Genomic DNA, 16,386 nt, shown 5'->3' on the forward strand with positions numbered 1-16,386 from the left:
ATCACCTAATAATCTATAATCACCTAATAATCTATAATCTATGCATTACCTAATAATCTATAGTCTATGCATGACATAATAATCTATGATCCATGTGTCACCTAATAATCTATAATCTATGCATCACCTAATAATCTGTAATCTATGCCAACACATTTGAAATATTGTTATCAATCTGAAAAAATAATATAGTAACGTTCTGGATGTAAACGTGGTAATATGGTAGATTTATTTAAAGCAAACCTATTGTTACAGAAGAAAAAGAATCACAATCCATCCTTCAGCAGATGTAGACCAGATTTAAATTTGTACAGCAGCCAAAAATGATGTGTCTAATTTGCATTTTGGGTCTTGCCCCTGCCGCATTACCTAACTGCACATTCTCGCCTAGTAGGTGAGCTCTGACAGGTGTGATGTAAAACCTGAGCCATGAATCTCCGCTTCTTCTTACCCACCTATCTCACAGTATGCAGTATCATAGACGCACATATTACCATACTGATGTATATACACTATACAGATGTACTACATGCATGAATATTTTGTCATTATATATATACAGATTTCTTCCAAAAGCATAAGTGTTAATAGGCTTTTTTTTATCAATTAGCAAGATGCAAAGTGAATGAACAAGAAGAAATCCATAAATGCCTGACACTTTTGCATAGTTTTGTGGCAGTGGCATATAAAAGTCTGGTCACCCCTGGTAAAAATTACTGTTATTGAAATTGTTTCCTTTTTGAAGCTTAGGTGGGACCATTTATAATCTATTCTCTTTATAAACATTCACCTCCCCTGAGGAGTCCCCCACTACAGGGTGATGAAATGCGTAGGGAAGGTTTGTTCAAGGACATTTTTAGAGGGATAGGTCACACTTGGGCACTGTCATTGTCAGGATGGGAGATATTGCATTGGGCATGACAGGGAATGCAGTTTTACCTGTCAGACTTTATTTCCCTTTTTCTCCCTCCTGATGATGTTGTTGCCGATCAAAAACTAACCATTTTTTAACTGAGCACTGGTTCACTTTATCCCTTTAATGTCTGTATATGTCATTGTGAAGTATTGGCTATCCATATTTTAATCTTGAATATTAAAAGCTATATTTTATCAATATCTGATCTGAGAGAAAAAAGGGCACAGAATTTCAGGAAAAGAACATCTCGACAACCATTAAGCATGGTGGTCGATTAATCATGCTTTGGGGTTTTGTTACAGCCAATGGCATGAGTAAGATTTTACAGGTAGAGGGAAGAAAGGATTCAATGAAATTTCAACATATTCTTGATGCAAACAGAACACCATCTGTAAAAAAGCTTCTACAAATGGATAATGATCCTACACACGTCAAAATCCACAATAGACTACATCAAAAGGCGCAAACTGTAGATTTTAAAATGCCCATTGCAGTCCCCTGATCTGAACATCATTGAAAATCTGTGGCTAGACCTCAAAAACAGCAGTACATGCAAGACGACCCAGGAATCTCACAGAACTGGAAGAATTTTCCTAGATAGAATGGATGAACATCCCTCAAACAAGAATTGTAAGTCTCTCGTCTGGCTACAAAAAGCGTTTACAAGCTGTGATACTTTCAAAAGTGGGTGCTACTAGGTACTAACCATGCAGGATGCCCAAACTCTTTCATCGGCCTATTTTCCTTTTGGTAATTTTTAAAATGTAAAAAAAATGACTACCGTATATACTCGTGTATAAGCCGAGATTTTCAGCCCATTTTTTTGGGCTGAAAGTCCCCCTCTCGGCTTATACACGGGTCATATACCTGGGGGGGGGAGCGGGGGTGTCACAGATCATACTTACCTGTCCTGCCGCGGTCTCTGCAGCCTCGCTTCTCCTCTGTCTCCCTTCCTGTCTTCAGTGGTCATGTGATACCGCTCATTACACTCATGAATATGCGCATATTTATGAGTGCAATGAGTGGTACCACGTGACCACTGAAGAAAGGAAGGGAGACAGTGGAGAAGCGAGGCCGCATCAAGATGGGTGAGTATAGAGATAGTCACCTGTGCCCCGGTCCATCGCTGCTCACTGCTGTCTCTGCTGCATCCTGTGTCAGTGACGTTTAGGCAGCAGGGGGCGCGGTGACGTGGTTAGTGCGCGCCGCCCCTCTGCTGGCTGAACAGTCACTGACACAAGAAGCGGCAGACAGCGGCGATGGACCCAGGAGAGGTGAGTATGGCATTTATTTTTTTGCAGCATATGGGGGCATAGTCTATGGAGCAGCATATGGGGGCATAGTCTATGGGGCAGCATATGGGGGCATAGTCTATGGGGCAGCATATGGGGGGAATAAACTATGGAGAAGCATATGGGAGCATAATCTATGGAGCAGCATACGGGGGCAGCATATGGGGGCATTTTCTATGGAGCAGCATATGGGGGCATAATCTATGGAGCAGCATATGGGGGCATATTCTTTCTATGGAGCAGCATATGGGGGCATAGTCTATGGAGCAGCATATGGGGGCATATTCTTTCTATGGAGCAGCATATGGGGGCATATTCTATGGAGCAGCATATGGGGGCATAGTCTATGGATTACACTGTCGGCTTATACACAAGTCAATAAGTTTTCCCAGTTTTTTGTGGCAAAATTAGGGTGTCGGCTTATGCACAGGTCGGCTTATACACGAGTATATACGGTATATATTTTTTTACATAAAATACAAAGGAATTGTGTCACCTTAAACTGTAGACCTTTTAAAGATCATTTCATCATGTGTGGTTGATAGTGATATATAGCAAACACACTATCGGTAGAAATTTACATACTGCTAATAACTTTTGACAGGATTTTGCATGATCTACAAAATGCATCAATATGGTCAAATCACAACACATATCTTTTAGTGGCTATAAGAATCAATTGTTAATCTAATCTATGGGTTTTCCCACCACTAAAAGCTTCTCCTCTATAATGTACAGTCATGGCCAAAAGTTTTGAGAATGACACAAATATTATATTTTCACATGATCTGCTGGCCTCTGGTTTTTATGTGTGTTTGTCAGATGTTTTTATCACATACAGAAATATAATTGCAATAATATTATGAGTAACAAAAGGTTATATTGACAATTAGAATGAGTTAATGCAGCAAGTCAATATTTGCAGTGTTGACCCTTCTTCTTCAGGACCTCAGCAATTCTCCCTGGCATGCTCTCAATCAACTTCTGGATCAAATCCTGACTGATAGCAGTCCATTCTTGCAAAATCAATGCTTTTATTTTGTCTGAATTTGAAGGTTTTTGTTTGTCCACCCGTCTCTTGATGATTGACCACAAGTTCTCAATGGGATTAAGATCTGGGGAGTTTCCAGGCCATGGTCCCATAATCTCTATGTTTTGTTCCTTGAGCCATTTAGTTATCACCTTTGCTTTATGGCAAGGTGCTCTATCATGCTGAAAAAGGCATTGTTGATCGCCAAACTGCTCTTGGACGGTTGGGAGAAGATGCTCTTGGAGGACATTCTGGTACCATTCTTTATTCATGGCTGTGTTTTTAGGCAAGACTGAGAGAGAGCCCATTCCCTTGGCTGAGAAGCAACTCCACACATGAATAGTTTCAGGATGCTTGACAGTTGGCATGAGACAAGACTGGTGGTAGCGCTCACCTGGTCTTCTCCGAATAAGCCGTTTTCCAGATGTCAAACAATCGAAAAGGGGATTCATCAGAGAAAATGACTTTACCCCAGTCCTCAGCAGTCCACTCCCTGTACCTCTTGCAGAATATCAGTCTGTCCATGATGTTTTTCCTGGAGAGAAGTGGCTTCTTTGCTGCCCTCCTTGAAACCAGGCCTTGCTCCAAGAGTCTCCGCCTCACAGTGCATGCAGATGCACTCACACCTGCCTGCTGCCATTCCTGAGCAAGCTCTGCACTGCTGGTAGCCCGATCCCACAGCTGAAACACTTTTAAGAGACGGTCCTGGCGCTTGCTGGTCTTTCTTGGGCGCCCTGGAGCCTTTTTGGCAACAAGGGAACCTCTCTCCTTGAAGTTCTTGATGATGCAATAGATTGTTGACTGAGGTGCAATCTTTCTAGCTGCGATACTCTTCCTTGTTAGGCCATTTTTGTGCAGTGCAATGTTTCTTTAGAGATAACCATGGTTAACAGAAGAGAAACAATGATGCCAAGCACCAGCCTCCTTTTAAAGTGTCCAGTGGTGTCATTCTTACTTAATCATGACAGATTGATCTCCAGCCCTGTCCTCATCAACACCCACACCTGTATTAATGGAGCAATCACTGAAACGATGTTAGCTGGTCCTTTTAAGGCAGGGCTGCAATGATGTTGAAATGTGTTTTGGGGGATAAAGTTCATTTTCTAGGCAAATATTGACTTTGAAAGTAATTGCTGTTAAGCTGATCACTCTTCATAACATTCTGGAGTATATGCAAATTGCCATTAGAAAAAATGAAGCAGTAGACTTTGTAAAAATTAATATTTGTGTCATTCTCAAAACTTTTGGCCATGACTGTACCAGCCCATACAACCTGAGAATAAGTAACAGGCTGGTATCACAGAAGCTCCCCTGGTTCAGGTTAAATTTCAGTTTGTTAGTTGTTACTGGCAGATGTCCAAACCTGTAATTATTTCCTTGGGGAGTTTTGGCTAGAGCAGGGGCATACTGTCGACAGACAGCCTGCTGTTGTAATGCAACACCTGTAAATAGCAAGCATGTAGAAAGGTGTCGCCTTAAAGCATTGGGAATACTGTGCTGGCACAATTGCCATGGTGAACTGTTATGCCATGCTCCGGAGTAAAGAATAATACGTGTACCCTGATATTCCTACAGGATACATCATGAGCAGTTTAGTCAGATCTGAACTTTATAAATCAGCTCACGTGAAAACTCATTATTCAGTCACGCTGAATCATTTCAACACAATAGATAATTAAATTACAAGAAGATTAGAGTTCAAATCAAAGGAATCGGTAAACTACTTCGTATTGTCTTCTGCTGCCGAAAATAAACATTTTAGTAGAAATTCCTCAGACTCAAAAGACTAAGCGTATACAAATGCAAAACACAATCTTAGCCATGTACATGTATATACAGTATGTGTCCTTCCTCAACCCAACCTATCCCAAGGTGTATGGCGCACGCTCTTAAACAAACATGTCTCCGACAGATGTCATTCGTCATCCATCCATCGGTCATTTGTTAGCCAAAGGTCGGGATCATGTCAGTGTATTTCATGATTTATATACGGACCACAATGCCAGGTTTGGTGATTGGCCTCCAAGCCCAAACTTACAACCTCTTGAACCAAATCTACCACCTCATATGTGTCTATTAGTGAATTCAGGTTTTGCAGTCCATAAACAGACCATGAAATGCGCTTATGTGAACAAGCCATAGGCTCCAATGTTAAAAAATGGGTGAATTTAACAAGAAAACCATTTCAGAGTAATGAGCGTCAAGTATATTAAGAGGTGCAGACCTCAAATACAGTATGAATTTGGTGCATTTGGCATCAGAATTTTAAATCTACAATTATAGGCAGAACAGTTTTATACAGTATAGAAGTTGCACAATGGTTGTTATGAAAGAGCTAGACCAGCACAATAAGGTAAAACAAAAAAACTCACCAAATTTATGTGCGAAAATACCCGTTGCGCCAAAATTTGCTACTTTTTGATACCAGAAATGTGAGCAATATCAGTTCTATAAATTTATCCCACATCTATGGATGTGTTGGACACAGACGGTGCTGTTTCTACTCACAATGTATGTTTTACAAATTCCACTTTGGAAATGTCAAGTACATTTTGTGCTCATTTCGCTAAACTAGAGGTCCCATTCCTGAGAGCTTCTTTACATTTTAAATAACTAGAACCATAGGTCATGACTATAAATAGGGGCAAGGTAGATCTAAATGCAGCATTGGAGGAATAGAGGATGGATCGCTAATCAGTTAAATCCAGAAACATTTGTGCAGTGACTGAGTCTTCGTGATCTGGGCTCTGCATTTCACTTTTATGCAAAATTAAACAACTAAGATGACATTGAAGCGCAGACTTTCAGGTTTAATTGAAGGGGTTGAACAAAAATATCCTGTGAAACATTTAGAAATTGCAACCTTTTATCTACAAAGACTCCTCATTTCAGGGGCTCAAAGGTAATTGGAAAAATTAAATTTACCATAAATGTTCATTCTTAATATTCTGTAGAGAATTCTTTGCAGACAATAACTGCCTGAAGTCTTGAAGCCATGGATGTCACCAAAAGCTTGGTTTACTCCTTTTGTGATGCTTTGCAGGCCTTTACTGTAGCTGACTTCAGTTGTTGCTGGTTTGTGGGTCTATCTGCCTTATATTTTGTCTTAAGCAAGCAAAATGCTGCTCAATGGGGTTGAGAGCTGGTGATTGACTCGGTCCATGTGGTGTGCTTTATATAATGAGCCTTTCCAAGCCTTCTCCATACTTTCTTCTTCCTATCCTTCTGGTACAGATTGATCTTAGTTCCATCTGTCCAAAGAATGCTTTTCCAGAAGTGAGCTGGCTTCTTTATGTTTTTTGAAAAAGCCTAATGTGACATTTCTATTTTTAAGGCTTATTAATATTTTGCACCTTGTAGTAAACACTCTGTATTTTCTTTTACAAAGTCTTCTCTTTATCACTGAAACACCTACTTCCTGGAGAGTGTTCCCCACTTGGGTGGACGTTGTGAAGAGGTTCTGTAATCATCCACCACTGTTGTCATCCGTGGACGTTCAGGCTCTTTTGAGTTCCCAAGCTAATCAGTGCGCTCTTTTTTTGCAAAATGTACCACACTGTTGATTTGGCCACTCCTAACATTTATGCTATCTACCTGATGGATTTTTTCTTTTCTTCAGCTTAATGATGGTCTGTTTCTCTTCCATTGAGAGCTCCTTTGACCGCATGTTGTGGGTTCATAGCAACACCTTCCAAATGCAAATGCCACACCTGTAGTCAGCTCCAGACATTTTACCTGCTTAATTCACGATGGAGTAATGAGGGAATGGCCAATGCAGCCCAATAATGAGCTTTTGAGATAATTGTCCAATTACTTTTGGTCCCTTTAAAAAGAGGCAGCTACATATTAATGAGCTATAATTCCTAAACATTTACAGTACTCCAATTAGGATGTGAATACCCTTAAATTAAAGCTGAGAGTCTGCACTTGTTATTAATTATCCCTCTATCTTGAATATATTTTGGTAACTCGCTAAAATGCCAAAACTTATGTCATGGTCCAAATATTTCTGGACCTAATTGTAGATACCAATCAGGGGAGTACAACAGGGCAGAAAACGATAAATGTTTATCTTTATAAAAGAAATTACTTTTTAACCTGGAGTTGAAGTGAAGAAGAGTAGGATGGCACTCCCAAGTCCAGTTTAAAATAAATATATTTGAACAAAGCAGGTAAGGAATATAAGTTGTCCACACACATAAAATAAATTGAGGTTGTGAGACAGCTTTTATTATACATCACAGACAAAAGTTCATCTCCCAGCAGGACAAAAAGATCATAAAGCTAAAACTCTCATACATATAGATAGCTATCAATAGAACACTTGTCAGCTAAGGGTATGTTCAAAGGGGGCATTTTTGCTGAGTTTTGGATGACAACACACACAGCGTTTTACAGTACCATCAACGTGAATACGATTTCTGAAATCTTATGCACATGCTGCTTATTTTTTACTGCAAATTTGAGCAATCAAAGCGGTCTTTTATTTAAATTTGCTGCATAGTAATATAGTAATTAAGGTTGAAGGAAGACTTTAAGTCCATCTAGTTCAACCCATATCCTATCCTAACCTGCCCTAACATGTTGATCCAGAGGAAGGCAAAAAAAACCCATGTGGCAAACAGTAGGCTTCACATTGGGGAAAAAAAATTCCTTCCCGACTCCACATACGGCAATCAGACTAGCTCCCTGGATCAACGCAATATCAAGGAAACTAGTGTATATACCCTGTAATATTATACTTTTCAAGAAAAGCATCCAGGCCCTTATTAAATTTTAGTAGGGAATCACTCATTACAACATCATATGGCAGAGAGTTCCATAGTCTCACTGCTAGTACAGTAAAGAATCCGCGTCTGTGAGTATGCTTAAACCTTCTTTCCTCCAGACGTAGCGGATGCCCCCTTGTCCCCGTCACAGGTCTAAGAGTAAAAAGATCATTAGAAAGGTCTTTGTACTGTCCCCTCACATTTATACATTGTAATAAGATCACCCCTAAGCCTTCATTTTTCCAAACTAAATAACCCCAGGTGTAATAACCTGTCTTGGTATTGCAGATCCCCCCGTTCCCTAAAAACCTTGGTCGCTCTTCTCTACACCCGCTCTAGTTCAGCTATGTCTTTCTTATACACCGGAGACCAGACCTGTACACAGTATCCTAAGTGTGGTCGCACTAGTGACTTATATAGAGGTAAAATTATGTTCTCCTCATGAGCATCTATGCCTCTTTTAATGCATCCCATTATTTTATTTGCTTTTGCAGCAGCTGCCTGACACTGGCCACTAAATGTGAGTTTGTCGTCCACCCATACACCCAGGTCTTTTTCAGTGACAGTTTTGCCCAGTGTTTTACAATTAAGCACATAATTATACATCTTATTTGCTCTATCCAAGTGCATGACCTTACATTTATCCCCATTAAAGCTCATTTGCCATTTATCAGCCCAAGCTCCTAGTTTACATAAATCCTCCTGTAATATAAAATTGTCCTCCTCTGTATTGATTACCTTGCAGAGTTTAGTGTCATCAGCAAATATTGAAATTCTACTCTCTATGCCCCCAAGGTCATTAATAAATATGTTAAAAAGAAGCGGGCCCAATACTGACCCCTGTGGTACCCTCTGCTAACCGTGACCCAGTCTGAGTGGGCTCCATTAATAACCACCCTTTGTTTCCTATCCCTGAGCCAGCTCTTAACACACTTACACATATTTTCTGCTATCCCCACTGTTCTCATTTTATGTATCAACCTTTTATGTGGCACCGTATCAAAAGCTTTTGAAAAGTCCATGTACACCACATCCACTGCATTTCCTTGGTCCAGTGTCTTTGCAGCTTTTTCATCCACTCTATTGAATTGCAAAAAATGCAAGTAAAAACGCTTTAAAAACTGCAAATGTAAACATGCCCTAAGTCTCCTACACAAGAGCCCTCGACTCGGCCGACTACTCCTGTGTTCTCTATTAGAGAGCCACTGCCAGATTCTGGAGAATAAAAGGCTCAGCAGTCTAAGATCATACACACCGCATCCTTCACTTCTGTAAGATCTGCTTTTGGGGTAGACAGATGGGTGGCACTCATACCATCAGAATGTCAAATGATCCTGCTGATTTCATATATGGGCAACAGAAAGCACTATTCTGCCTGAAGCCCTTTTTTTTATTTTGTTACATGCTGAAAAATCTACGTTTGTTCTGTTGGCTATTAAAGTCAGCCACTTTCCTCATTTTGTTTTACCTGTGGGGCCCCTTTGTTTTAGCGAGACAATGGCTGTGACTATCATTGTTAATGCCACTCTTCGCAGTTTAAATGCAACAATCCTTTATCGAGAAACAAGAAAAGGAACAAGACGTGGACTTACAGCTTTGTAGGTCCTCTTCTGGCCCGCGTGCTTCCTGATCTGTTCTCCATTAGGGCCTGTTTCCACATGCATTGAATAAATAATGTCAAAGAAATCTTCCACAACGGCCACTCTTCTCAACGACAACTTTTCCTCAATGCCCACGCCATCCTAAGACAGAAAAAAAAGGATCAGCAGGAGGAAGTTGCATGCTTATAAGGTACAAGAAAACTAACAGTACACGTCAATTTGATCCAGTGCTATTGACTATACAGACAGTAGATAGAAAACCACATATATATTACGTCTGCATGTGAGTCTTATAGCGTAGACGAAACTGTGCAGAGGAGAAAAAAAAATATGGATCTTTAGGGTTTATTGATCTTTATACTTTGCTCTGTTTGATGTATGTCACTATTCTACTATGGAGAATACACAGAGCTAAAGCCCGACAATATCTACACGACCATGGTCCTTCCAAAGTGTGTAAATGTCTATACAAACATTTTACTGTGGAACGTAAAAATCATGATTATGCTATCCTAAAAACATGCACCCATGAACATGCACTTATAAACATGCACATGTGAACATGCACCTGTGAACATGCATCTGTGAACATGCACCTACAAACATGATCCTGTGAACATGTACCTATAACTATGCCCCTGTGAACATGCAACTACGAACATGATCCAGTGAACATGTACCTATAACTATGCCCCTGTGAACATGCACCTATAAACATACACCTACGAACATTGATCTACGAACATGCACCTATAAAGATGTAACTATGAACATGCATCTACGAACATGCATCTACGAACATGCCCCAAACGAACATGCAACTATAAACATGCTTCTACGAACATACACCTTTGAACATGCCCCTGTAAAAATGCACCTATGAACATACACCTATAAGGTTGTAACTAAGAACATGCATCTACAAACATGCCCCTACGAACATGCACCCGTGAACATGCATCTGTGAACATGGACCCGTGAACATGCGTCTATGAACATGCACCCGTGAATATGCACCTGTGAACATGCACCCATGAACATACACCTGTGAACATGCGTCTATGAACATGCACCCGTAAACATGCATCGTAAACAATGCACCTGTGAACAATGCACCTGTGAACATGCTCCTATCAACATGCACCCGTGAATATACACCTGTGAACATGCACCTGTGAACATGCACACATGAATATGCACCTGTGAAAATGCACTCGTGAAACTGCACCTATGAACATGCACCTGTGAACATGCACCCATGAACCTGCACCTGTGAAAATGCACCTATGAACATGCACCCGTGAACATGCACCCGTGAACATATGAATACCTGTGAACATGCACCTGTGAACCTGCACCTGTGAACATGCATCCGTGAAATTGCACCTGTGAACCTGCACCTGTGAACCTGCACCTGTGAACATGCACCCGTGAACCTGCACCGGTGAACATGCACCCGTGCACATGCACCTGTGAACCTGCACCTGTGAACATGCACCCGTGAACATGCACCTGTGAACCTGCACCTGTGAACATGCACCCGTGAACCTGCACCTGTGAACATGCACCCGTGCACATGCACCTGTGAACCTGCACCTGTGAACATGCACCCGTGAACCTGCACTTGTGAACCAGCACCTGTGAACATGCACCCGTGAACCTGCACCTGTGAACATGCACCCGTGCACATGCACCCGTGAACCTGCACCTGTGAACATGCACCCGTGAACCTGCACCTGTGAACATGCACCCGTGAACATGCACCTGTGAACCTGCACCTGTGAACATGCACCCGTGAACCTGCACCTGTGAACCTGCACCTGTGAACATGCACCCGTGAACCTGCACCTGTGAACATGCACCCATGAACATGCACCTGTGAACATGCACCGATGAACATGCACCTGTATACATTTACCTGTGAACAAGCACCTGTGATCATGCATGCACAGAATTGATCATTGTCAACATCATTCGATCATATATCAAGTGTCAATGATATTAGAGAATAGAGGGACATGGCTTATATTGGGGTAATGCTGTTATGATACATAAGGTATATACAAAGTATCCTGACACTATGAATGTATATTATAGCACTATATGCAGATTTTAAATCATGAAGATAAATCTGACTGTCTACAGAGTTATAGATAAAGTGAACTTCCAGGTGTTGGGAAGAAACGCTCTGCACCTCCCCCCCACCCACAAAAAAGTGAAGGTATGAAGACTCACACAGGCAAGATGCAAAAAAAGATAAAGACCTTAGACCTTAAAAATAAGCATTTAAAGGCAACATGCTTCAGGTGAAAGTGTTTTTCTTTTATATAGGATATGTCTGCTACTAGGAATAATTAAGAGTAAACTACAAACTGTGCTTTACTTACTCTTCCTGGGTCCAGTGTTGTATCTTCGCCGCTGCCCTATTCTCTGTTGCTTGGCTGCAGCGGTGATGTCATGTCAACATCAACAGCTCTGCAGCCAATCATTGAGCTCAGAGGCTCGTACCGACTACATCATCAGAACTCCTGAGCTCAATAATTAGCTGCAGTGCTGTAGAAGTGACATCACCGCTGCAGCCAAACCACAGAGACCGGGGTAGTGGTGAAGACCCAACTCTGGACTCAAAGAGGGTAGATGCCATAATGCAAAGTTTGTTTTTTTTTACATCTAAATGTGTCTGTGGGCAGAAGTTTACACAAGTATACATTCAGTAATGCCAATTCTCCCCAGATCCATTACACCAGAGCTGCCCACTGATGCCTAAGCAGTACACAAAAGTACCATTCATCTAAAGCTGATCTAAATGACTGATAAAAGTACAAAATTATTATTGTCAAGTGGCCCACTGCCAATGTCTGGAAGGAAGTCGGCCATATTTAAGATTTTTGCTTGATAGTCCGACGTCTGAGAAATAACTTTTTCAGAACAATTCCAGGAAAGATTATTTGTCGTTCGCTTGGTGAGGTTGAACTTGTATGGCCTCTCTGATTGGCCAATATAGACTGAATGTGTATGGCTACACTGCTTGAAAAGCGTTACCAGGCCATTGTTTAATGGATGTTCAACCTACAATCTGATGTGTGTGGTCATCATGAAGGCATATAGTGCACATGAATTTCATTTTACAGATCAGCAATTTGTTGTGCCATTTAATATTAATTGTAATACCTACCAGTTACTTGTGATATAGACTTTTCTAAATATTATTTGCGATCTAAGAGCGCTATGAGCTTCAATTGAAACAGAAGTTTCTTCTGACAGCATACGTTAAGACTATGGTGCAAAGTGTGGTATAACAACATATCTGCCCACATTGTTTTTCCATCAAGTTATAATGTCCATATGTCCATGGTATGCTGAGAAGTCTAACAAAACTAGGTTAACATACACATCTGTGCTAGCAAAATAACTCGATTTAATCAATGAAGTAACATCATTTTCTTTTGATGGTTTTATTAGGTAATTTCCTTTCTGTTTCTCCCATTGCCTGAGGAATTATTAAGTTAAGTAGTCTTTTGACCTTTATATTGAGAGTGATTTGTGGATATTGTAGTGTATGTAATGTATGTATAATCTGTAGATAATAGCTTATATAACTATATCCACATTTCTAGAACTTGCAGAATAACCTGATTTTTTTTTTTATAAAAATGTTTTCATCTTAAATTTGATTGAAGTCACCAATAAAATATAATATATTACTCCTGTCCAAAGGCTGCTATTATATACTTTGGCATACATTTTGTTGCGAAGGCTAATAATATTTCATTTCCAGAACACAACCTTAAATTAGCATTGTTACAGTGCTTCCCATAAACCTTACAATTCTATTTCCCCTCTTACCGATTACATTTACATTACTTAATCATCCTGATGTAAAATCAGGTTAACGAAAGGAGGCTGAAGTCTAAGCCTAGAATAATATCATTCTGTAGAATATAGTAGCTAAGTTTATGGCAGCGTAAAGTCTGTGAATGGACCTAACAAAGGTGTGGAGGAAGAGGTGTATCTAAGCTTCATTAACATACACTTTAAATAGTTTGTTCACTGATCTCGTCCGGTATCTGAATACACTGGTCAAGGCAGAGTGACTTTTATATACTCCACGGCCAACCAAAACCCAACGGTATATGCCCCACTAACCCCAATTAGCTTTGCCTCTATGTAGATGGCAAGCATAACCAAGTATAGGCATTACCCACTTATTTTAGGACTACACAGCAAAAGTCATACACTGCCTTAGTAAAATGGCAGGATTACACTGATGCAACCTTCAAGGTGATGTCGTAGTCGTGCGTCGCTCCGCAGACTACGACTTCCTGCTTGCTGTTGGACGGGGCATTGCCAATGATTGACCAGAGGCATAATTGAGCCACTGGTCAAAATTGTGCACACCACTTTGCTGCAATCATTGGCAGCTTTACATCTGCGGCATTGGAGGTTTAAAGGGACCTGGATCCAGGGATCTGGGTAGCTGCAGAGCAGCTCTTGTAAGCTCTATAGCTCTAGTGCGCCCCTTAGATAGATGACCAGCCACCTGTGATAGACTGCAGCAGTCACTGATATTCTAAGCACTAAAACTATAGAATTAAAAATTAGGTAAATTGCAAAGTTGATTGTTTCTTTTACAAGCATTTTACAACTTAACCATTTAAGCAGATGAGACAACACCTTTAACTCTTCCCAATGGATAAAAAAAAACATTAAAAGTGTAGCTGCTCCCGCCTCCTTTCCTTTTCATAGATTTCAATGGGCAGCAACTGTAATTCAATTTCTTTGTGAAGATGAAAGTCACTGTCTTCTTCCTACTATTCACCAATTTATCATTTAATTCAGAGAGAGTCATTGATGCAGGGGAATGAGAAGAACTGACTGATAAGTGGAGAAAGAGGCAATTCTCTATATTAAAATATTTCACAAAGTTTTCTTACTCTACTGATTTATGGAAAGTTCTTTTTAATTGTCGGTGCACTTTAGTTAGGAAAGGAGACTAAGCTGCTGCCATTGCATCTTACCTAGGTGAGAATAAAAAGATTGGGCATATTGAAATTCAACCTGGCCAAACGCTCTTTTTACTTGACATCTGCTAGTTGGTGAATATCAAGAATGAAACCCCCATACAAATAAATTCTGCAACTTGAACCGATGCTTTAATTTAGTTTATTGTAATGATTCCTGTTGGGAGGTGTGGGTGTTATTTCCTATTTGCAGTTCTATGTTGACGCTTGAAGCTGTAGCAGTCTGCTAGCGTCCTCTTGGAGTTTGCAGGGCGTTGGTGTTTCTTTCTGAGTCTATTCAAGCTAAGTGTCCCCCTGGTTTCCTTTATCCTGTCTTTAGTGATAGTGGGATTGTCTAGCAGCTGTATCCTGTCCTTCCCAGTGCAGGGCTTAGTGCCACGGTTACACAAGGACTAGGTATCCTGCCCAGCAGTCAGGATACAGGTGGGGAACCTATATAGGGACAGTAGGACAGACAGGGTGATGATAGATCAGTCTAGGGGTCTCCACTTCCCCCTTCCCTAGTGTTTGATTCCCCATCCCTTATCCCTTTGTGTTACATTTAGCCTGTCCTACATTGTGCGTGACACCTAAGATATACAAGGGATGGTACTGTAAGGGTACTTGCATAACAAAACTTCCATGCATAGATCACTATGTAACTTTACATAGGTCTATTAGTATGAAATGATCTTTTATCATGAAAATATAGAGCTAAATAAAAGTTAACAGTAAATTAAAACTCTCCATGGATTTCTATGGGCAGAAACTGTAACCTGATCTCTCAGTGAAGCTGAAAGTTAATCTTTTCTCTGAGTCCTATGTAGAAATTTTATCAGCCAACTGAGAGTGAATCATTGGTACAGGTGATGGAGAAAAGTGCGTGATAATAGGAGAACAAGATATTTTTCCGTAATAAGATATACCTTGTAACTAGGTCCACACTAGCCGATGGGCATGGACCAAGCTCCCTTTCCACCTACAAATTATACCTACACCACACAACAGTCCTCCAATTATATTACATGTCTATCTTCTTATATGGATATACATAGTACATAATACAAGAAAACAAACAACCCGGACAAGACCAAATAGCTTGGCTTCCTCTTTATGCGATGTCCTTCCCACCCCAGATCCCGTAAGAGGATCACTGCGCCATAGTAACAATGTGTAAGTTGCTGATGTTGCTATGGTAATCTATTTCTTTCATGGAACACTGATGTGAAGGACACTATGGGCTCAAACAGACCAGAGCATCTTTACTTTGCACATGTAATATGAAAAGTGAAAAGAGTCCATTTTGTGTATATTTTGTGACGGGTCCACAAAATTTAGCACCACAGACTGGTTTTATTGTCAGGTGATCTTCACATTATTCGGAAAACGTACGATATATACACACAGCATAGGAGCCAATATGAGCATGATTCAGTATAAATGTGCAGGAAGTATAGAATAAATGCCGATACACAGCGCATCTGCAGTGTCATCGGATGTAATTTTTCTACATGCAGTAAGTTTTGGAAAAGGGTTTTAACACATGTACTATAATTAGCTGTACATATCTATATACTAAATGCAGAATCAAAGGATTTCCAGCAGACAGCCCAAGTCCGCCAGAGAGCGTTGCCTACAGAATGTCTTACAGAGAAGGTTCCAGGGTTCCCAAGCAGAAACTGTTGCAGATTTCAGCTTTCAGCAGGACAATCAGCATTCAGACACAGTGGGAGAATGAATTGTTTCACTTGGGACATACAGCATTCATTATCTTCAAC

At 40.5% G+C, this 16,386-nt stretch overlaps 1 protein-coding gene across 5 annotated transcripts in view; it reads right to left on the reverse strand.

Annotated features, from left to right (window-relative positions):
• The window catches only part of NOL4 (nucleolar protein 4), a 464,933-nt gene that overhangs the window by 232,873 nt on the left and 215,674 nt on the right, over positions 1–16,386 (reverse strand). For all 5 annotated transcript variants that reach the window (XM_073583742.1, XM_073583739.1, XM_073583741.1 and 2 more), the window contains exon 2: positions 9,600–9,749. In XM_073583742.1, coding sequence (XP_073439843.1) covers positions 9,600–9,749 — 150 coding nt within the window. The remainder of the gene's footprint in view (positions 1–9,599; positions 9,750–16,386) is intronic.

This window comes from Dendrobates tinctorius, unplaced genomic scaffold (assembly GCF_039654945.1).
Source record: "Dendrobates tinctorius isolate UK_male_01 unplaced genomic scaffold, ASM3965494v1 ptg000081l, whole genome shotgun sequence".
Lineage (NCBI taxonomy): Eukaryota > Metazoa > Chordata > Amphibia > Anura > Dendrobatidae > Dendrobates > Dendrobates tinctorius.